The sequence below is a fragment of the Macaca nemestrina genome, chromosome 2 (assembly GCF_043159975.1).
Source record: "Macaca nemestrina isolate mMacNem1 chromosome 2, mMacNem.hap1, whole genome shotgun sequence".
Lineage (NCBI taxonomy): Eukaryota > Metazoa > Chordata > Mammalia > Primates > Cercopithecidae > Macaca > Macaca nemestrina.
Window position 1 is genome coordinate 146,103,078 of NC_092126.1, and position 25,960 is coordinate 146,129,037.

At 36.1% G+C, this 25,960-nt stretch overlaps 1 protein-coding gene across 9 annotated transcripts in view; it reads left to right on the top strand.

Moving 5' to 3' along the window:
- Nucleotides 1–25,960, top strand: part of LOC105477634 (glutamate metabotropic receptor 7) — an 898,220-nt gene that overhangs the window by 436,456 nt on the left and 435,804 nt on the right. For all 9 annotated transcript variants that reach the window (XR_011620207.1, XR_984853.3, XR_011620206.1 and 6 more), the window contains exon 4: nucleotides 6,954–7,108. Coding sequence is in view for 5 of the 9 variants with exons in the window: in XM_071092123.1 (XP_070948224.1) it covers nucleotides 6,954–7,108 (155 nt within the window). In the remaining 4 variants the exon portion in view is untranslated. The remainder of the gene's footprint in view (nucleotides 1–6,953; nucleotides 7,109–25,960) is intronic.

The following is a 25,960-nucleotide window of genomic DNA, read 5'->3' on the forward strand; positions in this document are numbered from 1 at the left end:
GATAAAGATGAGGCTGCTGGCTGTGACAGGAAAAGATAGCATAAGATCAAAGCTGTAATCATACAGCGGCAAAGTCTGTGCTTGCCTCTACCCCGACACATATAGTAGTAGCATGGTATGGTCACGTATTTTCCCTCTGTTAGCAAAATAAGTATTCAATTATTTGTAAAAACAGAAAACTCTAGATGTTTTAAAGGTGTTTTATTTAACATTTTTTCCAAATATATTAATAACAGACTTTTATCCAAAGAATGGTTCTCTTAATGTAAAAGAAAATGTCTTAACATTCTGGTTTTATTGCTAGTGCTTTAACTTCACTATGTTCAAATCAAAAATTTGTCCTACCTCTACATTCTCCAATCCACTTTTTCTTTTTTCTTTTCAGACCTTGATCCTTCTTGGACTCAAAAATCTGCTTGTAATCTTGACTTTCCTTTTGTCCTGGTTCCTTGTATTTTTGGCCAAGCCACGTACAAGCAAGCTTTGACTTGTTTCCACAATGTAAATGTCTCTTGCTTTTTTTTCTGATCACGAACCAACCTGGTCCACAGTCCTCATTTTTAGAATTTTTAGAATATTTGCTTTTATAATCTTTATTTTTAGAATAAACAGTAAACAAACCTGATTAGAAAATTTAAAATAAAGGTATAATTTCCATCTTGTCCCACAGCTAACAAGTTCTCTCCAGGTACAATAGCTAATTAAAAGTTTCTTATATATCCTTGTGGAGACATTCTGTATATATGCTAGAGGGATGTGCTGCTTGTTTTTACACAAATGGTAGCATATTATGTGTATTCCTGTTCAGTATTTTGTTTATCGTTTTATCATGGAGATCACTGAATATCAGTACCTATACATCTATTCAGTCTTTTCAATAGCCAGGCAGAATTTCATTTTACATAGGTACTGTAATTTATCTAACTGCTCCCTGATTGACATTTAATTTGGATTACAGACTATTGAAATTATAAATAATGCTGCAATTAACTGCCTTTTGCACAAATCTGTGTATATAAATATAAATAGAAAAATATGTTAATCTATAATGTATTATGCAATATATAAATTTGTAATGCAATAAAACATAACATGCAAATATGCTTTATGTAGATATCATAAATATTTATAAAATACATTTCTATTAAAAAATTTCTAAGACAAAGGTATGTCCCTTCTTAAAAATATATAAATATTGTCTCCCAGAGGAGTCATGCCAATTTATATGTCCATTGATGTGAAAGAGTTATTTGTGTGTGTTTTAAATCTTTGTCTATCTAATAGTTCAAAATAATATATCATTGACTTTGAGGTGAATATCTTTTATTCAGGGTAAAGGTTTAATGGCCTGGACCCTTAAATTCCTGCTTGGATTTTTCAGTGTCTTTACCACCAGTGTCTCCAACCTGTCTCTCTCCCTGCTTTGTGTATTCTGGACCCTGCCCCTGAATCCATCCATCTCCTAGTATAAAGCTCTGACCACAGGTGTGGTGGCAGGGCTGTTAAATGGAAAGAGTTTTGAAGTTTTAAATGAGGTTTATTTGCTCCTTAGATAATGAGCACTGTCTGACCTTGGGCAAGTTCCTCCCACTGCCTTCCAGGTTATTTGGGCCTCAAGTCTCCTACCAATAAAATGAACATCCTTTAGAGTTCTTTTTCGGGTGATCTGGCTATTTCACCTTTCTAGTCTTATTCTACTCCAAATTCCCTCACATTTTGCTACTGAAGGCACATTGCTGTGGTATGATCTCCCTCCCAATTCTGCATGCATTCTTTCACCCTCTCTGGCCCATGTTTCCTTCCCTGCTTCATCACCTCAATGCCATCTCTAGTGCTGTCCTCTCAGGGAAGATTTATCTGATCAGTGTCACTTTGGAAAGTTCTTCGTACTAACTCAGTTTCATTGTTATGTGAATGGTGTCATTTTTATTGTTGGATTAATTGATGTCTGGATTCTTCACTAGTTTGTAAACATTTGGGCAGAAATGATGCCTCTTTCAACTTGCTTTTGTATTCTCAATAACTCAGAGGCTCAGGACATAGTAGAAGCTCAATAAATGGCATTGAACAAGTGAGTGAAATTCCTAACCTAATGCTTCATATTTAATAATTTAACAGTAAGCTTCTTTTTTTCCTGAACTTCGTGGTGATTTAATATGTGAGCTTATTTTCACAGTTTAGGCCTCATCGACATTCATCCAGTTCTCCATCCAAAATGCATAACTCTGACCCTCCGATTTGTTCTGATTACTTCTCCATCATGGTCTTTGCTCATGATGTTTTTTCTCTCTTTATCTGTCTAACTTATGTCTCTTCTTCAAGGTCTATTTCTGGCATTCCATTCTCCAGTCTGGGAGAACTGATCCCGATTCTGATCATCCCTTAAATGTATTATTTCTCTCCTTACAAAATTATCTTATGGCATTTTTCCCTCACTTTGTATTTTAGGTATCTATGAGATTTTGTTTTCATAATATTACTCTTTCTGTTCCGGTACTTTAAAAAAAAAAATCTGCTAATACCCTTCTTATTAATCTTATAAGTCCTTTTAACACCTATTTTACACTTTTGCTAAATATGTAATACATTGGTAAGATATGGCCTCATGTTTATTTTTAAATAGATTGCACAAGGCACATAAAAGATGTACGGCAAATAGTTCTGGTAACTAATTGGTTATAATACTCTTGACTTGCAAGTAGTGTGAGTTTTTCATATTTGGATGTAAACTGTATATAAGATATTCAATAATTATGCCCATTCTTTTTGCATTAGACTTGTGTGTTAAACATTATTATATATTGTCATTCATAATAGTGATGACAATAATTATTCTTGAGCACAGTACTAAAAGCCAACAGCATATAAAAATTTCTTCTAAAACGTCATCTTAAACACAGTGTCTGAATTGTACTGATAACCCGTAATGTTACATTATTTCTTTCTTCAGAAGATTTACATTGTAGATGGGAAAATTTGAGGTTTCTTGGAACATTAACTTCAAATACTTTGTCAGAGGGATAGCAGTGAGAAGATATTAATATCTAGATTTTAAAGCTAAGTGCTAAATCAGTCATGGTTATTGATAATTTGGATTTTAGACAAGAGTGGATTCTTTTTCTGAAATAATTTATTCTGATTATAAAAGGAACACATGCTCACTGTAAATCCACTGGGAAATAAAGATTTTATTTATTTATTTTTTTAATAAAAGGAACTGTTACATTTTACTTTGCCCCCAATCTGCTAGAAAAATTAAAGGTTAAGGAGAATAATCACAAACAATAATTTTAAATAATCTTCTATAAAATCTGCAATTCCAACACTCAGAGATAATTACTAATAAATTTCTAGTTTAATTTTTGCAATAAGTTTTTTTATACATACACAAATTTTCTCCAACAGAATAAAGATCACATAGAATTTTGTCATTTTTTGCAATTCATATTATAGATTAATCATTTCATATCACAAGTACTTTTAAATGCTTTAATTATATTCTTATAACCTCCACATTTTATGTTAATATATTAAACGGAACATACTTTTGTGTTTGTATCAGTTTTGACTTTCTTTTCCTGTTTTACTTGGCTTATCCCTACCTCTCTTATCCTCTTCAAACTTCATCAGCACCTCCCCAAACTTGTTAATAAAAATTGTATGTCATTCTATATTTTTTGTGCCTTGATATGATTCTATGCTTTTAACTATGCATATATACACACATACAAGCAATTTTTTGGCCAGCTTTTATTTTGTGAGAATTAGATATTTTATCATGTGTTTCATTTTAATTTTCTTTTTTAATGTGTAGTATCTAGTTTGATACCTTGTGGAAATCAAACTAAGTACATTTGTAATTGCTCTAGAATTCATCCTTTGGGTGTATTGTCATTTTTTTTTTTTAAACCAGTTTCCCATTGCTCTGTATGTAGGTTAACCCAGTAATGAACAAACATTTTGACAGCATCTTTGATCATTTTTGGATACGTTATCAAAGTGGTATCTCTAGGCCAAAAGCATAAATATTTGATCTATTTTTATGAAAATAATACATTAAAAAACCAAACTATGACTAAAGTACTTGTGATGCAAAACATTAGTCTCCTGTTCCGTCTCACCATACTTTCTGGTTCTGTTCTCTTTTGGCAGTTACTTTAACTCTTTGAACTGTTTCTTCTGGTTTTATCTGCATAATGTGTACATGTTGCAATTTTTGAATTATTAATTTTAAATATCTAATTCTTATGTTAAATATAACTTATTTCTATTTCTATAGTAATATTCTATCAGGTTTTAATTTAACAAAAATCAGTATTTACATTACTGTGATGATATAAATATGATGCACTACAGCATCAAGTATGTTTTCTATGGTAGTTGTTTTTCTGGAAAACATTTTGTTGTTTTTTGAAGTTAATATGACAATCTTCATACTTTGATGGTTATCTTTAATATTTTTTCTATTGTTGTTATAGGCCTTTCACTTTTCTCCGTATATTCATATATAAGATTATCTGAGTTGCCTTGTTTTTCCTGAATACTTCCTTCCTGAAATCTCCATCATTCTGTTTCAATCTTGATCAGTTATTATCATTTGAAGAGTTTCTTCTTCTCAATCTCTTTGTTTTACCACTTCCTTTTTTTCTGGACCCTAACTGAATTTTATTCTTGATTTATTTCCTCATTTTGCTGAAGCATATCCTGTAGCTTTTTTTTTTTTTAAAAAAAGAGTAAGGGAAAACTTGTTCATGTTTTTTATGTATAAAAATGTTCTCATTCTACCTTTACCCTTAATTAGTAGTTAGGATGGTAGTGTGTGGCATCATATTTAGTTTTATTAATAAATGCATCATACCTAGTAAAGAAGTGATTTACCACAAATAGCTGTGGTGACTAATGAGTTGCAGAACTCTTAACTTATAGGGAATTTAGGGTTCTAATTGTGGATGGAAAAATCTAAAAGAGCTACTGAACAAATATGCAAATTCTATTTGTGTTGGGATTCTTTGTGTGTTAAATATTAACATTTTAAAGTCTTTTTGTCAGAATTTTGAAGCCATTGTGCCATCATCCATCTTTTTTTTTTTTTTTTTCCGGCCTCTTGATTGGTTAATAATATCATTTCTTATTTTTTTTCATGTCTTCTCATTTTCTCTTGAAGAGCTTTTAAAACATTCTCATTATTTCCAGGGATCTTATATTTCATGACATGCTTGATTTTCCTCCCGTTATGCAGCTGGGTTTTTAAATTTGAAAACTTGTATTTTCAATTTTTGGGATTTTTATTTATTAAAAATAATATTTAAAGATTTACTCTATTTTCTCTGTACATTTTTTGTTCTCTAAATGTTAGCTGGATATAGGTCTTCCTGGGTTGATTATTGACAAGAGGAAAAATAATTTTATTTCTTCTTATTTATTTTCCAACTTTTTGTTGTTTTGCTTTCTAGAGAATTTTCTGCACTTTATGCTAATGTAATTTTCATTTCATATTTTTAATAAGAGCTGTTTCTTGTTTTTTTTTCTTATTATCTTGTTCTTGATTACAGATATGATCATTCTCATTTAAATGTGTTTATTACTTTGGTTTTTTTCCGTATGTTATCTCTGCTCCACCCGACACATTTCCTTTTCCTTGTTAATTTTTCTATTTGACCATGGAGATTTTCCTCAATAATGAGTGTCTTCTGGCAATTCACATATGAGTAAGGCAGTAAAAAGTTCTGTGCCCATGGGCAGTGCATGACAACTGATGGGGTTGCCAGGGAGTCAGACTGACCATTCCATTAGAGGACTTCTTTATAACAATATCGAGAGTCTACTTTCTGATACGCATCAGATTTTTACAGAAAAATTGTTTTCTATTTGGGGTAACATACCCCTAGTTCCCAGCATTTTGTGAGCAGAAGTTTAAGATTCCTAGAGTGTCTTAACATTTCAATTTCTATTATACTGACTTAGTCATTTCCCTCCCAGCCCCATCTCCAGGTTTAACACACCATCTCTTATCCACTTTTTACCATTTTGGTGTTTACAATATCAGAACCTATTCCCTATGCTGCCTTTTTTTTTTTTTTTTTTTTTTTTTTTTTTTAAGAAAACTGTCATTTCCAGCCTGGAAGAAAAAGAAATAGAACTGGCCTTTGACACCTTATTTACAATCTTTCACCCAATGTTCCTGCATTTTGCCCTGTAGCTCTGTAGTACCTGATACTCCCAAGTCTCGAGAGACAGACAAACCCCTTACCCTGCGGTCTTACCCACCAAAGGGGCTTCAGTTGTAGCTTTTTCTGTTCTACAAATGGAATTACATCTCATTAATCCTCAATCCCCTCTTCCAAAAATACTATTGCAATAACTTTTTCATTAATAACTATTTCCCTTTTTTCTTTTATTTGCCCTCATTGTCCTGATATGTATATATAATATTTTCAATCATACACAAGTTATAAATTTTTCATGTTTAACATGGAGTTCTGTTTATTTAAATAAATAACATGTTTAATTCATAATCATATTGATTTTCAGAGATAATATATACCATCAGCAGTAAATGAGAGTGCTCATTTCTCCAGTCCCAAGCCAAAACTCTTAAAGCAAACATTTTGGCCAATATGAGAAATGAATTTGGTACCTTGGTCTAACTTGCATTTCCATCATTTCTAACATATGTAAATATGTGTCTTTACCTTACTGGACATTTGTAGTTCTCTTTTTATCTTTTAACGTTTACTGTTACTTGATCATGTTTCTCAAGATGCTTTATCTTTTTTTATTATTGATTTACAAAATATCTTTATATATTAGGGATATAAATTCTTTATCATGTCTTTTGCAATTATTTACTTTTTGAGAAATAATAGTACCTTTCTTTTTGCTGACTGTTAATATACATGGATTCAGCTGATGTTCTTTATCATTAACATAACCTTCCATATTTCTTTCCACAGGCAGATCCTTGCAGCAGCCAAAAGAGCTGACCAAGTTGGCCATTTTCTTTGGGTGGGATCAGACAGCTGGGGATCCAAAATAAACCCACTGCACCAGCATGAAGATATCGCAGAAGGAGCCATCACCATTCAGCCCAAGCGAGCCACGGTGGAAGGTATGGGTTTAATCAGCAGTAGGTTTGCTGAGAGAGGTTCTGGTGCCATGCTGAAGGTCCAAGCATGTGATTTTTTGAGGGTTTGGGTTTTTTACCAAACTCATGTGGGGTTGTTTCAAACTTATAGCCATGAAATACAAATGAGGCCACACACCTGGTTTGTTCTTTTAGTTGAAATTCCTCTTTTGAGGAGATCATATTATTTTCATAATATCATGATTAGCAAACATTCTTTCTTTTTCATTCATGCCACGGGAGCTTTCTGAGAGGAGAGCGTTATCGTTAATAAGTAAAATAATGACACATCCAAGTGTGTATAAGTGAGCTACATTTTCCAAGAGAATACTTTCTCTTTGCAATGCATCCATTATTTCCTTAGCAGAAGAACAACAGAATCCTTTTCCCCCCTTAACTGTCAGGGTCCCTTCCAGCTCAGGGAGGCTGTAATGCAGTACACCACCTCTCTCAGGCACCAGCCTCCCCTCACCTTCCTAGGTCGCTTTTGTTTTCATTCTGTCTTCTTGCCTTTCTAAATTTATGCCTCTTTCTATGCCTTCCTTGCTACTGCAAAGATACTTAGAGAGACAGAAGTAGGAAAGGGTGTCTGTTGCCACCCTGTAATCTAACAAAATTTGCTGATTATGTTATTCTTTAATTTGGAAAGAAAAGTTACTTCTAAAAGTAGACACTGTGTAAAGAAAAAGGGACTCCTCTGCTGATAGCCTGCTTTGTGTTGCTTTTCTGATGCGCCATGTCTCCAAAGATTCTCCAAAACACGCTTTGCACATTAAAAAGAACTCTATCCTCTCACTCAAAAAGGGATCAAATATTTGCATTTTCTATTCTCTCTCCACTGAAATCTAATTAATTATTCTTCTCAGAAGGCTGCATGTTCTGTGTAGGCTTTTTAGACAAATCAGGTTGTGGTTGTCACTGTTTCCTTTCTGTTATCTGGAGAAGATAAAGATCCCGAGTCACCCATGTTTTCACTGGGAGGCTTTGAATTAATTTCATTCCCCAATACATATCCAGAAAAGGTTGCCTATCTTACACCCCAGAGCAATGCATTTGCAGATGAGTTGCAAGAATAAAGGACAATATTTTAACCTTCTCCACTCCTTGCTGTGGAAAAGCTGTGTATCTTCTCTGTGCCTTGCTCAGTGCTAGGAGTCAGGAAAACAAAAGATGAGGACTCAAAATTCTCACCCTCAAAGCACACAGACCTGAGCGCAGGTGTCAGAACAAGCAGAGACACATGGGAACCATTGTGAGTACAGTATGGAGGGCACAAAGAGAGAGTTACCATGGAGGCTTTCCTAGGGTGGTGATGTAGTTGGGGAAGATATCCTTGGATGCAAGAAGTGATAACTGGGACAAAAGTTCCGTGGGAGATGCAGAGAAATGAAGGAACAGAACACATTGGGGAATATACAAATAATTCATTCTGCAGCACTGTCCAGCACTCCTGCCTTCTTGAAATCCTTCCAGTCTTTTAAGAATGTTCCTATTTACAAGACACTGGGGAGACCTTTTCCTCTTTTAGAGTACTAATTGTTGCTACACTGTTGGGCTGATTGACTTCTATTTATATTGGGGGTCTCATCTTAGATGTTAATTTTTCATGGGAGCGATCTGTGACCATCTCACCCCAACCAAGCCTGGGTTAGAAGCCCCTTCCATTCCTTCTATGGCATCCCACAAATCTCCTACTGTTGGAACTCCTACTGTTTACTTGTCTCTGTCTAGAAATGTCTCTATTATGCACCACCTTACCCCAGCACGTGGCTCTTTGCTGAAAGTTGTAGGTGCTCAAACACATTCTTAAGTGATTATGTATCTGGAGGGATGGAGGAATCCCAGATCTTATAAGGACCTGGCACAAAATCTATTTGAAAGTGGGCCAGAAGTTGCATTGCAAAGGGTCTTGAAAACTGTACTAAGGAGTTTGTACTTTATGCTGAAAATCTGAAGAGCATCTGAGTGTGTCAGATGTGATTGTGGGGGCGTTGGAAGGATTACAAGCTCACTCAGGTGACTGTAAGGAGGGGTGAAGGGCAAGCGTTGGGTGAGATTCAAGGCAAAGGAAGAACTTTCAGGGCTTCAACTGAAGTCCTCTCTTCCTAGGCTGTAGATGCCATGTAGACACAATGCACATATTCCATGACCATTAACCCCTGATGCCTGACATTTTGGGGAACTTACTGGGTTATCTCAAAGGTTTTATAAATTATTGAGAGAAAATACTATTTTCATGTAGATATAGAAATAAACAACTTTACAAAATCAAAGAACAGCATCATGAACTAGCAAAATAAAAATTAAGATTCCAAACAATGAAATTAGAGAGCAATGTTAAGAAAAACAATATTAGAATGTGATGGAATCGCAACAGTTCATATGAAATTTTCTAATCTCACCCAGAGAAGAGTGAAGATTTTTTTGTGGCCATGTACAAAAATGTTGTGGCTTCCATCTAGCTATATTGCCTAGGTGCATTTCTTACAAAGAGCAACCAAGTTTTGTTCACTTTCATAGCAGACAGAACATTAAGATAGTGGCTATGCATTTACAGTGTCACTTCTATGAAAGTAAAAATAAAAAAATAAAAAAAAGAAGAAGAAATGCATTCAGTTGTGCTAAAGCTTCTGGACAAAACTGTGAAATATCTAAAATAAAACTATAAATGGAGTATAGCCTGTGTGGGCAAGTAAGTTTTCCTATCCTTCCCTACAGTCATTTGCTTGTTTTCTTGTCTGTTTCTTTTTATCTTTTTCCTGTTTTGCAGATGTTTACATGGAATTATGTTGGGCTTATTTTTCAAATATTCATGATACTGCTACATTCCTATATCTTTGACTGTATTGTATAATGCTATACCCTCAGATGTAAGGGAAAAGCTGATCAGCAATCTACCTTTTTTTTTCCCCTTTAGATCCATGTCATGACTATGTTCAGCAAACATCTGGATTTTTGGCTGGCATTTTTCTGAGTATGCATCAAAATAACCAGAAATTGTGTGAGACCAAAATGTTGGCAGATTTATTGCCTCTTTGAAAGTGGCCTTTCTCTTCTATCTGTACTTATTCTCCATTTATGGAAAAAGGGAACTTCAATATTTCTTAAACAAAGGTGTAATTTTTCCCTTTCGATTTAATGATGAAAGGATCCAGTTTCCTGGAGGGGTGGCTGCGGTCCCTCTGGCTGCCCAGTGTTTATGGGAAATCTGGGGAATGTCTCTAGAACTTGGCAGCACTCCTCCAGCTCCTGAGCCAAAACACTTCTGTAATTTTTAGTTTGTCTGCATTGTCTGATGAGCCAAGGAATCCCTGGCATTTCCTCACTCATGTGTTGCCCCATTAACTAGACTCTTAATAATCCTCTCCAGCCTCCAAGGAATCCGCAGAGTAGTAATGGCCCACATCGCCTTCAACTCTTCATCCTCCAAAGTGCTCTGCTTCTCTGAGAGTAGGCTGTCCTAGGCATCTTCTAATTATGGCCAACAAGGGTCATGGACCAGCATCTTTTCATCTCTTCCATACTCATTAACACTAGGAAGCTAGTATAATGAAGGGTAGATTTTCAAAGCTAACTATAATGACTCTTACAATTGGTGATGATTTTCAAATGGGACTGTAGAACAGCTTGGTTCATGAGTTAAATCTGCAATGTATATAGGAGTAGACAAAAAATACCCTGGACCCAGCATTAAAGAGCTAGCTTTTTTAAAAATAGTAATGATTTTTACTTTATGATTGAATGAATTTTTTATTTTTCCTAAAACTGGAAAGATCAAAGCTGTGAAGATCTGAACTAAAATATTTCTGGCTCCAATTTAGGTATGCCCTACTTTAGCTTCCCTTGATTACCTGCAATGGTCCACCTGTGTCACAGGGTTTTTCTGGGTGAATGAGAAAAAAAAAAGAAAATATTGCCTTGAACCACAGTGCTGCTTCTAAACAATGCATATGCCTTTTGGCCCTATCACCTTGTTTGATAAGAGAGTGGTGAGATACTACATGATAAACCTATACTCCTGCTATTTGTGGCAGAGTGAATTTCTGTCTCGTGCAACTACTTGAAAAAATATGGTTGAACCAAAACTACTTGAAAACATGGCTGAAGACTTCTTCAGGGCCTTTTGTTCAACTTTTTATGGTTTCTGAGTTATATCCTATCCAAGTGCCATTGATTCTGCATCATTGCCACTCTCTTTTTTCTCCCTTCCCTTATCCCTCTCTCATGAGATCTCTGCATTCTCCGAGCCTCATTATACATCTCATCTACCCTTCCCTGCTTTCCTTCCCTCATCATGTCAGCCTTGTTCCACATCTCATCCCTTCAGGCATGCTGTGTCGATTCCACTTTGAAGCATCTGTCACATATAATTAGTAACTCTTTGTATACATCAAGGTTATTAAGTAGGATCTAAATGATATATTTATCCTTTATGAACAAGTCCTAGGGGTCAAGAATAAAATAGTAAAGAGAAAAAGCTTTTTAAAAAAGATAGATTCAAATATACCTGGGAAATGTTGATGAACTATGTGGTCATTCTCCAGAAATCTAATTGAGAATTGAGAAGAGCTTTGAGAGAGAACTTCTTCTACAGGAAGAATGATAAAATGAGCCAGACCCAATAAGTAAGTTTTCATTGTCAAAAGGAAAAGACAAACTTCCCTCTTCCAAGGCCAGCATCCATTGGACTCACAGGTGAAATCCCACAGGGAACAGGCAGACAGACCATACATAAGAAAGGATCTCAGTCTGATAGGCTAAGCTACATGGTGGCAACAGATAGGCTCTCAATGGACTAACAGAATGCGTGAATATTTCTCACCCAGGTAAAGTCTTCTGTGGTTCTAGGAGACTTCCCAGGGCATTTATCCACCCTGTATTTGTTCCACAATCTAGGCCATCTCAATCTTATGGCACTTGTGTTTCAATTTTTTTTTTTTTTTTTTTTTTTGAGATGGAGTCTCGCTCTGTCACCCAAGCTGGAATGCAGTGGTGCAGTCTTGGCTCATTGCAACCTCCGCCTCTCGAGTTTAAGTGATTCTCCTGCCTCAGCCTCCCTGAGTAGCTGGAACTGCAGGCATGTCACGACACTTGGCTAATTTTTGTATTTTTAGAAGAGACAGGGTTTCACCATGTTGGCCAGGCTATGCTTGAACTCCTGACCTCAAGTCATCCACCCACCTCAGCTTCCCAAATTGTTAGGATTACAGGCATGTGCTACTGCACCCAGCTTCAACACATTCTTCTTTTACCACTGTACAGCTTTGGAAAGAGAGTAGTAGATTCACATACACTACTCACAAATGCCTTTACCTATAAGAAATGTCCATGATTTCTCCTCCTCTATCATTAACCAATAACAAAGTCATAGCAAATTTTCTTTTCAAGGAGTTTGTTTATGAAAATAAAGGAGAGCTGAATATTGATAAATCTCAAGTCCTATCTCCCTCCAGCTCTGTTAAATGGAAATCTTTGGTAGCATTTAGGACACTAGTAGCAGTGCTTTGGAACTTTCTAACAGAGGGCAATCAATGATGAGAGATGCCCTGTCCCCTACCTTGCCACAGATGTCTGAACAGCTTTGACACCATATGTGGTGTCTCAGCAGCAGTGCAAAGGAGGGGCTTCCAGGTTCAGTAGAAAACATGCTACTTGGCAATGTCTTGGCAGTGCTACTGTGGCCAGAATATCCCAGAGGAAGAAAGCAGTTTCTCAAAAGGAAGGGAGATAACCAGTGGACTCATTCGAGAGAAGTATGTGGACACCCTTTGGGGACATACTGCAAGAGCCATGTGGGAAAGTGTCCCTGGGGCTTGGTAGGGTATAGTGATATTATTAGATTATTCCTGCAGAGTGTGGCTTGGTGAAATTCCAGTTACCTCAAGGAGGCTGTGGATTTGTCATTTGTGACTGATGTTCTTGACATTCTCATGGCCTTTTTGATAAGCAGAAAACTTCTCCCAATATGTTGGTTTAAAATGTCAAATGCTGACTTACCCAGCCTTCCCTGCAGTTAGAGGATGAACAGGTGACTTAATCCTGACTATTGGGATGCATGATGACATTATCTGAGGGAACTTCATAGAGATATTTCCCTCCCTTAGAAAAAAAAAAAAAAAGTCATGTTAATAGGACAACTATATAACATTTTATCCAAACCAGAACACCTTAGAAGTAAAAGGGCCATAAACTGTGATTGTCCCAGCCAAACCAGAGCATGCAGTGACCCTTCTCACATGGGAAACTCCTGCCTTCTCCTCCTGTTTTTTTGTTTTTGTTTTGCTTTATTTTTTATTTATTATTATTATTATTTTATTTTCTGAGTCTCTGTCACCCAGGCTGGAATGCAGTGATGTGATCTCGGCTCACTGCAACCTCCATCTCCCGGGTTCAAACAATTCTTCTCCCTCAGCCTCCCCAAGTAACTGGGATTGTAGGCACCTGCCACCACGCCCAGCTAGTTTTTGTATTTTTAGTAGAAATGGGGTTTCACCATGTTGGTCAGGCTGGTCTCGAACTCCTGACCTCAGGCAATCCGCCCTCAGCCCCCCAAAGTGCTGGGATTACAGGTGTGAGCACCCCAAAGTGCTAGGATTACAGGTGTGAGCCACCGCACCCAGCCTGTCCTCCTATTTTTAATGTTATCACGTGAGGACAGGACACTGGAGCTTCTGTAGCCATCTTCACAGAAAGGAAATATTAATACCGGAGGAAGGCAGAAAAGACAGACGGAAAAAGCAAAAAGCCTAGGCCCATGATGGCTTACTTAAGCTATTGAACCAATCCTGGAATTCTCTACATTAGTATTTGTTCTTATGTTAGAAAAATCACTGTTATCTTTAAGGCACTTTTAAGCTATTTTGTTATATGTAACCTAAGGTATTCTTAATAAAATACCCGTCTTATTCACCTCTGTATACCCAGCACTTGAATAATACCTGTAAATTAATGAACTCTCACAAAATAGCTGTTGAATAAATGGGCTTTACAAAATAATGATTTTTTAAAAATATGAACTATAAGTCTTATTACTATAGAGTGAAAGTTCAGATAGCTTCAAGATAGATTGTTACCTTTACTATTAATATATATCCCTATATTTATCACCACAGGAAATATTATTTTGGTAAATTTCTATTATAAAGTGAAGCTATTTCACATGCCTTTTTTATAGAAATTATGAACTATGTGAAAATATCCATGCAAGAGTTGTCCCTAAGGGAAAATATAAACTAATGAATGCTCTTAAAATCATGAAGTCAGTATAGCTTGTAGTTCATGAGTGGCAACAAAGTTGTAAAATGGAGAGAGAGAGGCAGAGAGATTTAATATTTTAAACAAATACCCTTTGTATTGAAATTAGAAATGTATAAATATTGATATCCTAAATTTTAATTCTAAAGAAGAAAAGCAGAATGCCAGTGTCTTGATAAAACATTTCTCAGGTCTAGGAAATTTGACACCAATAATATTATTGGAGGATTTCATTGAATAAGCACATCTGACACTGAGTAGATTTTTCCCATAAAATCATTTAATACCTCGCAGCTTAAAACCATGAGTTTCATGTGACCCTTGCCCAATTGAGAACTGATTGTGTGGATAATGTGTGCTCAAGAGTTCAACTATGTCAGCAGCAACTTTCTCCCTAAGTTATCATATCCACATTGTAATATTGTATCCCTCGTCTTTCTCCCTCCCCCTAAAAATTGATTTCACTGTCATCACATCATCATTAGCATCTCTATATATTGCAGAGTTATAAGTAATGGGCTGTCGGATAGGGAAGATAACATTCATCCAGCTTTCAAATGTTAACTGTCAGACCTGACTATGGTCAATTGCTGGTGACCATAAAACAGAGATCTTTGCTAACTTATAAATTTACACTCTAGCAGAAGTAGACAGATGATAATCAATAGGTACAATAAATAAGTAAATTATGTACAATAATAGGAGGTGGTAAAAGCTGTAATTTATATTCTTTATTGATATTTTTTATTTTGGTCATATCTTTTTTTCCTGTTTTCCCTTAGTTCTTTGTCCATGGTTTCCTGTTGCTCTTCGAGATATTTAAGATAATTGATTGAAATTCTTTGTTTAGTAAGTCCAGTGTCTGGGCTTCTTAATGGACAGTTTCTGTCCATTTTTCCTCCCTTTTAATAAGTTGTATCTTCCTATTTATTTGTGTTTTTAAATTTTTCTGTTGTGAAATCCTTGGCATTGGAATCTTACGATGTGTAGCTCTAGAAATAGGATTTTCCACCTTCCCTTTAGTGTAATGTTCTTGATTGTTGAAGGCTACATTCATGTTTGTTTAGTGACTTTTCCAAATTATTTCTGCAAAGATTTTACTCTTTGTCATGTGTGATTACTGAAATCTGTTTTTTTTACCTTATACTCAACCAGTGTCTCGTCAGAGATTTCTCTAAATGTCAGGACTATTAGAAAGAAAACAAAACAACAACAACAACAAAACAAAACAAATCATTCCCAGTTTTTGCTGATTGGCCTTGTGCTGGGACACTCCGTCAACCCTTAGTTAGGCCCCTCATAACTCTGCCTTATCTTTCACTTCCTGCTTGCACTGACCTAGGTCAAGCTTAAGGTCTTCTCAGGTCTTTTCTGAGTGCACATCCTGCCCTGGACATGCACATGGGTTTCTAAATTCTCTATTATATGTAGGTAATTTTCAATGCCCTCATTTTTCAAAAGAACTCTTTCCAGCTTTTTCTCCTAGGCTTAATGCTGTACATTGCATGCGTCAACTCTAATCCTTTGCCCCAGGTGGCTATGGGTTTTTCATTCACCTCACAGTGTTTTCAAGCAATGCCTCCCTATTCTCCAACCTGGGAAGTTCTGAGTTAGGTGAAAAAGAAACAAATAAACTTTGTCCATCCTTCAGGTATCCCCCAGACAAATTAGAACAGACAAATAGAATAATTTGTGAATAAATTCATCTTTATTCCCTCTGGAACCCTATATGAGGATCCCACAATGGACACATTGACCTCTGTTCTCAGGGCTACTGCTAAGCCTTGGTAGGAGGTGGGATAAAGACAAGTAAAAATGTCACAAAGCTTTACCATCCTATTTGTCTTTTTCTTGATTTAATGTTCACTTGGTTGCTGTAAACCTTTGACTTTTCAGCATTCTGACAAAATTGGTTTTGACACTTTCTACTTGTTTTTCAATATTTCTGTGGCAGGACAGGAGCTTAGAGCTGCCTACTCTGCCATTTTGCTAACATTACACCTGACGAGTGCTATAAAGTAAGAAAAAATAGAGCAGGAAAAGGGAAATCATCAGTGGTCAGGGGTGCTGCAATTTTAAATGCAGTGATCAAGATACTCTCATCAAGATGTCTTTTGATAAGTGATTTGAATAAATAAAGGAATTATCCAAGTATCTATCAGGGAAAGAGTGTATTGGGCATAGAAAATAGTGCAAGGGTCTTAATGAAGGAGTATACTAGGCATGGGTGAGAAACAGAACAGAAACTGATGAGCTGGAGCAGAGTGAGGAAGAGGGAGACGAAGTCAGGATATAATAGGAGGGTCAGATCTCATGGACCATGCAGGCAATTGCATGTACTTTGCTATTCCATTAGGAGACCATTGTAGGGTTTGAGCACAGGAATAACCTGATCTGTCTTATGTACTTAAAGGATCATATTGGCAGTTAGGCTGAATATACAACATAGGGTAAGAAGGATAATATCTAGGAGACTGGTATGAGGTTATTGCCCCCAAAACAAAGAAACAACAACAACCACAACAAAAAACAAATGAGAGATGATCGTAGGGTGAACCAGGGTGGTAATGCTGAAGATAAAGAGATATGTATGGATTTAAAATATAGTTCGAAGCTAAAGTCAGCAGAAGTTTAGAGCAGGAAAAAACATATAAGAATGATTGCAAAGTTTTTTACTTGCATAACTAGAGAGATGGAATTATGATCAACTGAGATGGAGAATACTATCATTAGAGCAGGTTTTAAGGGAACAAACAGCAATGCCAATTTTGAATATGTTGAGTTTGAGATACTTATTAGACATCCAAGTATCTATCCAAGTATCTCAATATCTGAAGGTAGGCAAATAAGTAAGCAACTGGGTACATAAGTCTGGAATTTATGGGAGACATCTGGAAACAAAATTCAATTTTATGGAGTCATTGAAATGTAGATGGTATTTAAGTAATATAGAAAATAGGGGACCAAAGGACACTTGCTAGAATATTCTGTCATCACGAGGAGAAGAAAAAGAGAAGCCAAACTGGCCAGTAAGGGAAAACAAAAATAACATGAGTATAATTTATTGGAAACCAGGTGACGTAACTCTTTTTAGACTGGAGCGATTTCATCAACTTCATCATGTACTGCTGTGAAGTCAGGTAGAAGTAGTGAGAAATGACCATTCAACTTGACAATGTCTCTACATCATTGGTGATTTTTAATGTAGGCTTATTACATCTTAGTGATTGGAAAAAGTCTGGTGAAGTGGATATAAAAACGAATGGGGTGATGTGTCTATAGTGAATATCATCCTCTAGAACTCCCACCAACCTCTTCCCAATTTTTATATGAGCACACCACAGACCTTAAGGAAGGAGAACTACAGTCATATAGAACTTTTGAGTATCTCTGAAGAATAGGCCATTGTCAATGACAAAAGTCATAATTACATAGAATAAATAATAATACTGCCCTCTAGAATACCAAGTTAATTTTGCATATGAGGTCATGTTGAGACATACAGATTGAGCAAAAACTTAAGAGAAACTTAAATGAGGCAGGTATTTTGCTATCTTAACAGCATGATTCAGTTTACTTGTAGTCCTATAATCACCACCAATTACTCTGTATTGCTAAGAACAGAGAAAACAGATTGGTTCTGGAGTTAACCCACATCAGTTCCAGTGTTGGTTGTGATAAAAAGTAGCTAGAGTGCTAAGTAGGCATGGATAGATGTTTTGGACAGTCTATTCTAGTGCTGTCAAATAGAAAACGAGTGGACAGGATTAAGAGGTTATTGAGAATGTTTTTTAGCCCTAGAATTCTCTGATTTTCTACGGAAAAAAACAACTGTGCAAGGTAGATAAAAAGAACTTGAAAGACTGCTGTCAAGAAGAGGTAAGGGAATAAAGAGAAGGGATTACGGCTTCTTGAAGTTATGGGTACAAAAGTTAAAATGATTAAACAACAAATTTAAGATCTTAAAATACCTCTCTTGATTTTATTCATGTAGAGGATAAACAACAATGGCATTATTAGAGGAGAGGTTGAAGAAGAACAAGAAAGGGAGCCAACTAAAGGTAAAGTCTAAAATCTAAATCTGAAAAGAAGAAATCTACAAACCAAGTAAGAAAAAGGGGAAAAATATCACAGGCATCTTAACATTTTGAAACGTCCTATCTTTGGAATCAGCTGCTGCTAAAACGAATTGTTGTGAAACTTGTCCACAATGTACCTTTTTTCCCTTTTAAGGACATCAGCAATTTATTTGTTTGTTTGTTTTTTTAATCACAAGGACAAGAAAACAGTTTTTATCTGTTTTTACCATTTAGGAAAGCAGGAACTTGCTCCATCACTGAGGAGAAGGAATTAAATAAAGACTGGGGCTAAGACTTCTCTTCCTTGCATGGTCATGCCATGAGCTCACAAACTTACCTATGGGTTGTGAAGAACCTATGGGCTGTGATTTTTTTTAATCACAAGGACAAGAAAACAGTTTTTATCTGTTTTTACCATTTAGGAAAGCAGGAACTTGGTCCGTCACTGAGGAGAAGGAATTAAATAAAGACTGGGGCTAAGACTTCTCTTCCTTGCATGGTCATGCCATGAGCTCACAAACTTACCTATGGGCTGTGAAGAACTGTACCTAGTGCAGCAAGAAAGTATAATTAGTTTGGATTGAGTGACAACAATAAGAAAGAAGTGCTTGAAACTATTAAATCCAGGGCTTAATATGAAAGCAAATCAGTAGAGGGAATTGAAAGGGCCATTAAGTTAGCCAAATGGACAGCTGGAATAAAAGTCATTTATAAATTCGGGAGGTTGAAGGGGTTTTTTAATGTTCTTTAACAAAAATTAGATGCTGGTTAATCTCTTCTCATTTGGAAAAGAGAAGAAAAAAAACATCTAAATAAGGTGAGTGTCTTTTAGGCTCAGTATGTTCCCGATATTAGGTGTGTGCTATAGGTTAATTGAAATTTTAAAGTTAAAATGACCTTCTTCTAACTTTAAGTAGAAACTGTTTTTTACTTAGTCAATTGTAAAAGGGGGATGTTTTGCATACTGTTTCCAAAGACTAAATTTACTGTACTATTTGTAATTTGTCTGAGAAAATTACTTTGCTAACCTCTTAATACTCCATCCTCTTTCATATTGCAAAAAGAGCTGACTGCTTTTTTCTTTGAATTCACATTTCAGACAAAAGTGCCAAATTGTCTTGTTGGATTTTAGGAGGTTTTAGCAAGAGACATAGGGTGGTCCAACTTGTGAGTTTTTGAGGTTGTTTCATTGAATGTGTCTTCAATAAACTTTAATTGAGTTCAACCTAGACATACCAGTAGGTCCTAGCAATAAAGAAATAAGATACTGTCCCTATTTTAAAGGAACCCATGATTAATTTGGGAAATCAAACAAAAATAATCAAACTATTATAATGTCAAGGGATGGATTGTGATAATAGAGATAAGCTTAGGGGGTTGTGTGTACACCAGTAGATAGAGGGGGTATTAGCTGAAAAAAGTAGGCAACATCAGAGTGACGCCTTAAAGAACACATACTAGTTGAACTAAGAAATAAGGGCGGAAGGGTTCATTTAAGGGGGACAGAATTTACAAAGAGCCAAAAGTATCAGTGTGTCAACATGTTTGTTAGGATAAGCTGGAGAACATGAAAGACTTCAGATATGTGATGGAGATATTGACAGAAACCACATCATGGTCTGTATTCATGCCCTCTTGAGACCTATAGCAAAATGGACCACTCCGAGTCTTTGGGATATGGGTTCTAGCATTTGATATCAACCTAGAGCTGAGACTAGTCTTTCTGAGATATCTAGTGGAGTTGAGAATTTATCCTAGACTGCCTAGAAACCAGAATGTCTACAGTATGGCAAAAGAATCTAGGACTTATTTACCGTTTGAATGTATCTACTTAGGTTCAGCCTGCCTGATGCCATTAGTAAACTTTACACAAAAGCCAACAAGTTCCTTAACTTATTAGGACTAAAGAAAAAAACTGACAAAAGATACCATTTGTTTTTCTTAACTGTTCTTAGACACATTTCTTTATTAAAGACACTTATTTTTGTATGTTGTTGCCTTTGATTATTGTTATTGTTAAACTTTTTCTTGGAGTGTAATTAGCATAGACTAAGATAAGCAAGTCTTAAGTGTACCACTCGATGACATTTGATGTACGTATTCGCCAAGGTAACCACTACACAAAGCAAGACATAAAGTATTTCTATCACACCAGATAGATTCTCAGGGTTCCATTTCCTGTCACTGATAGAGGTTACTGTTGACTTATCTTTCACTTTATATAAATATAATTATATATCGTACAGTAAATACATTTTTTTCTATTGCACTTCAAATAATTATGTATGCATGGAATTGTACAGTATCTCTCTCTCTCTCTCTCTCTCTCTCTCTGTGTGTGTGTGTGTGTGTGTGTGTGTGTGTGTATGTGTGTATCTATGTGCATAGTAGGGGAGTAAAGACTTTTTTCTCATCTATTGCTGGACTCATGGCTGAAACTCCAATAACAACAGACAAATTAACAAGAGAAAAGCATACACATATCTTTAATACAAGTTTTATGTGACACACAAGCCTTTAGCAATAAAAACCAAAAGAAAAAGGGAAACCTGTATATTTTCTGCTCAGTATGATGAAGAGGTGGACAGTTGTGGAGAAGTATGACTGGACAAAGGGGGTATGATCTAATAGTAATAAACTGGGAAAACATAGCAAGGTCTGTTTGTTCAGATTCTTCTCTCTATCCCTGTCTTTGGAGATAAGGGCAGTTGTGTCCTCCAGATATAGGGAGGATCCTTCTTGAGTGAGAGTTGTGTGACATGTTTCAGAGCAGAAGAACAGGAAAAGGCCAGAGAGTAACCTTCCTGCTTCTTCTGTTTCCTCAAATGACAAGGTGCCATATTTTGGGGTAGCATGTCCTGAACCTCATCAGTGCATGATCAGTGCATGTGTGTGTGTGTGTGTGCACGCAACTTCTTTCACCCAACATAATGTTTTGGAAATGGATCCTTACTGTTGCATATAATAGTAGTTCTTTTTATTGCTGTGTAATATTCCATTGTACAAATATACCACGATGCATTTATCCATTGATACATCATAAACATTTGTTTTATGAGAGCTCTCTAGATGTAATTTCTGATACTTTCTATTTTAAACTGAAAGATTGTATTAAGACACAAATATTCCTATCTGATGTCTTACTGGGTAAATTCACATTTTTGCACATATTTTTCAGCTAATGTACAATTGTGGCAAAGTACCCTAGTGCTTTTTTCCATCTTCTTTAAGCCTCACTGCTGTTGAGTCCCCTAGATGAGCTTTTGATACAGACATACAGAAAAGTAACAAAGAAAAATAATATATATGGATAAAAGGCAGTGGAAAAGTTAGATAATGCAGAAAGATATAGCTATATAATGCAGCCAGTGTTAGAAATGAATTATTTTTGTTCTGAGTTGTCACACAAATACAGAGTAAGGTTCTGATACTAATAATGATACTAGCAAGTTTTAAATTTAGATGAGAATCTTATTTGTACTTCTACCTATAAACTTAAATGCCTTACGACCTATGTGTAGACATGGCATTATGTGTAAGCAAAGAGTTCAATTATTTGATGAATTTAATGAATATAGAAACTAACCTCTGATCAGTCCCAAAAAGTAGTGTAATTAATCATATAAATTTCCTCTTAAGGAAATAGTGTCTTAGCTATTTCTGATCTCTCTGCTACGTGTTTTTTCCCTGTTCTTATACAACAAATCACAGTGGAACAAAATTTCTCTTTTTCTATTTTAGCTCATAGTTTAACACTCTTGGGTTTGTGGCAGTTGTGTTTTTTTTTTTTCTCCTAGTCAAATACCAGTTTTCCTAAAGTCAGTCACTCTGACACTGACATTTGGAGCACTAATTCATTCTAACCTCAGGGAATTTGCTTTTTAGGAATAAATTGAACATTAAACATTTCTGTCTGATGATTTTAAAAAAGTTTAACAGAATTTATTCTACATAGGCCAAGTGAAGCATAGCATATTGGCACTTACTTTTAAGTACCATGAAATTCTAAAAAATGTTCTTGTCTCAAATTGATTATTTCAGCTATCAACATCATTCATGCAGATGCTTGTGACTTATGCTATGATGCTATGGTTGGGTTATATCTGGCCTCCATATGTCAACATCAATGTGAATGGCCTCTGGCAAATTAGTGTGTGATTCCAAGAAAAACCCCAGAATATCATGAACATAGTCAATGGTAAAATAAAAACAGGATTCCCTTGAAATTAGTTGTGAAAAAATAAAAATGGAACATATGAAGTTTTTAATTATTTTTCCTCCATGAATAGAGTTGTTGGATATCTACATGGAGACATTTCCATAAAATGTTAATGATGACAATAGCAATGATATTAGTAGTGAACTTCTAGTGGATACTTATGATATGCCAGATATACTAAATACCATCTTTAAAGTAAAAACTACTTTATTGATATTCTTTAGATTAAAAAATGAGTACTTGGGTTAAACAATTTGCCCAAAGTTACATAAGAATATATTTGCTGAAATTTGGATTTCATTATAAGAGCTATCTGATCTCTACCACTTTTTTATTTTTAAAAACGTTTATGTGTGTATTTATCTTATTTCAGTAGTTTTTGGGGAACAGGTGTTTTTGTTTTTGTTGTTGTTACATGGATACGTCCTTTAGTGGTAATTTCTGAGATTTTGGTGTACCCATCACACCAACAGTGTACACTGTACCCAATGTGTATTCTTTTATCCCTTAGCCCTCACCCCTCTTCCCCCACCCCAGTCCCCAAAGTCCATTAAATCATTCCTATGTCTTTGTGTCCTCATAGCTTAGCTCTCACAAGTGAGAACATATGATGTTTGCTTTTCCATTCCTGAGTTGCTTCACTTAGAATAATGGTCTTCAACTCCATTCAGGTTGCTGCCAATGATATTATTTCATTCCTTTTTATGGCTGAATTGTATGCCACCTACCACTACATTCTTAACTACTACTTTGAGCTCTATTTAGAGAGTGGGAGATTTACGAGTAGAAGCGCAAAATTCGTTATCCTCTTTTGAAAATGAGCTAGAGAAAGTACTGGAAGTGGTATATGGTCGTTAGAAATGTACCTTTTGTAATGGCATCAATGTCTCTGATTGACTTCCTTAGAAGCAGAGTTGAACTCAGGGATTCTGGGCCATACCTTATTGAGGCATTGCTCATGGGACAAAGGAAACAAGTAAGCAAGAACATGTTTGCCACTGGAGTCTCACTTCCCCCGAACACATCGTGATCTCTGGAGCGTGAACTGCACAAGAGAATTGGTCACCGAAAGGCAAGAGGGATGGATATGTGTATTCCAGAGTCAATCATTCATTAGCCACAGGCTGTCTCTAGGAATGAGATATAAATAATTCTGGAGTCAGCTCCTGTTTGGCCAAAGGAGAGGGAGATAGTTATGAATCATTAGCAGCCTATCACACATAGTGCATCTTTTTTAGGAGTAAGAGGGGAAAGGCACAATAACTACTTTTACTTTGAAAAGTTAGTCTTGACATGTCCCAGGCTAGCAGTCCCTCTCCACCCCATAACTCCACCAAAAACTAAAAACAAACTGTGACTGACATAGCAGGATCCTAAATCTTTGTAATGTGTATTTCTCACCTTCTGGTGCACATCTGTCTTACAAAGACATCTGGAGAACTTGCTGTTTATCGTTCAACATGTCTGATTAATATGATATCATCAATATAGTGGTTTCATCTGATTTTCTGCCGAATTGCCACAATGTTAAAATATACTGTAGCTTACATATACTGTTGTTCCTCTCATATGAAAGCAAGCTGCTTCTTAAACTCTTTTCTTTTAGATATTAGAAAAATCCAAAAAACTAATTTGCCAAGTCAATGTTCACATAACATGTAATGGTTTTGTTAATATTCTCTATAAAATGTAATCACATTGTTATGGAAACATTTCTGTAACAATGTTAATGATTATAACAACAGTAACAGTAGTGAACTTCTAGTGGGCACTTATACTATGCCTGGTGTTATGAAATATAATCTTGAAAGTAAGAACTACTTTATAGCTATAATTTGATCTACTACTTGGTTTAGTTTGCAGCAGTCCACTATAATCTACCAAAATTAAGCTTTTTTTTTTTTTTGTAAGGATCAAGCTAGTAAGATCATGGATATGATGGGTGTCACCACCCTTGCTTCCTTTACATCTTTATGGGTGACACCAATTCATCATGCCTTCCCTCAAAGGTGTAATATAGTTCATTCTAATTATATACCAGGGCCCAAGGAAACCAGTAGTGTGTGAATCCATGGACCACCTGTGAAACAAACCTGGACCAGGACTCCATTTATTTCCTGATCCAGAGCTTCCATTCTCATGCATGTTTTCAGGCAATGGTGGTCAGCATCATGATTTTCATCCCTGTGTGTGAGCTTCAACTCAGGTGTATGAGAGTCCTTGAAAAATCTAGTTACTCTCCTTTCCTTAGTATATAGTTTTCAAAATTAATGTCATAGATACATTTAAGGAAGAAGTGAAGGAATCACTTCTCTATTTACTTATAATGTTGCAAGATCCTACCTCATGGGGAACTTCAGTCAATGCGTTCTGAATCTGGAAACTGGACAGAGAATTGTAACTTTTCCCTGGAACTGCTGACCTCAGCCCAGTTCTATAATAGTATCTTCTGTTAGTCACAACTTACAAAGAACAGCCTCCTCTGGCCTTTTCAGTGAGTATGGATTCCCCTTATGCCAGAGTAAAAGGTGTGCCTACAGGTCCCCTCAAGTGATCTAGTTTGCCTCTGTTTTCCTTTCTCACATAATAGTCACATACCATCAATTTTTTTTTCTTTTTAACTCTTGAGCACTTTTATTTCTTCCTTCACTTTCTGCTAGGCAATTTTGGCATCTCTACTTCATTTAAAGCCATTGCTTTTTTTCAAGTCCCGAGGAAGCATCTCAACCCTTCATAGAGGGGCCCTCAGAATCCTTGTCAAAGTGTTGAGTCATAGACGAATCTCCAATATCAGCAAATTCTCTTGTATCCAGCTTTATAGTCTGGCCTCTCCTAACCTTGGCCCAGCCCTGTAGAATCTATTTTATTTTTATTTATTTATTTATTTATTTGACGGAGTTTTGCTCTTTCACCCAGGCTGGAGTGCAGTCGTGCCATCTCGGCTCACTGCAAGCTCCACCTCTTGGGTTCACACCATTCTCCTGCCTCAGCCTCCCAAGTAGCTGGAACTACAGGCGCCCGCCACCACGCCCTGCTAATTTTTTGTATTTTTAGTAGAGATGGGGTTTCACTGTGTTATCCAGGATGGTCTTGATCTCCTGACCTCGTGATCCATGCACCTCACCCTCCCAAAGTGCTGGGATTACAGGCGTGAGCCATCGCACCTGGCCTATAGAATCTATTTTTAAACACATTCTCCTAGTATATGTCAGCCAGGTCCTGCAGCTTTTCCAATGTATAATTTATCTCCTCACTTGGCAGGCCAGCACTTTCTCAGTTGGGCCA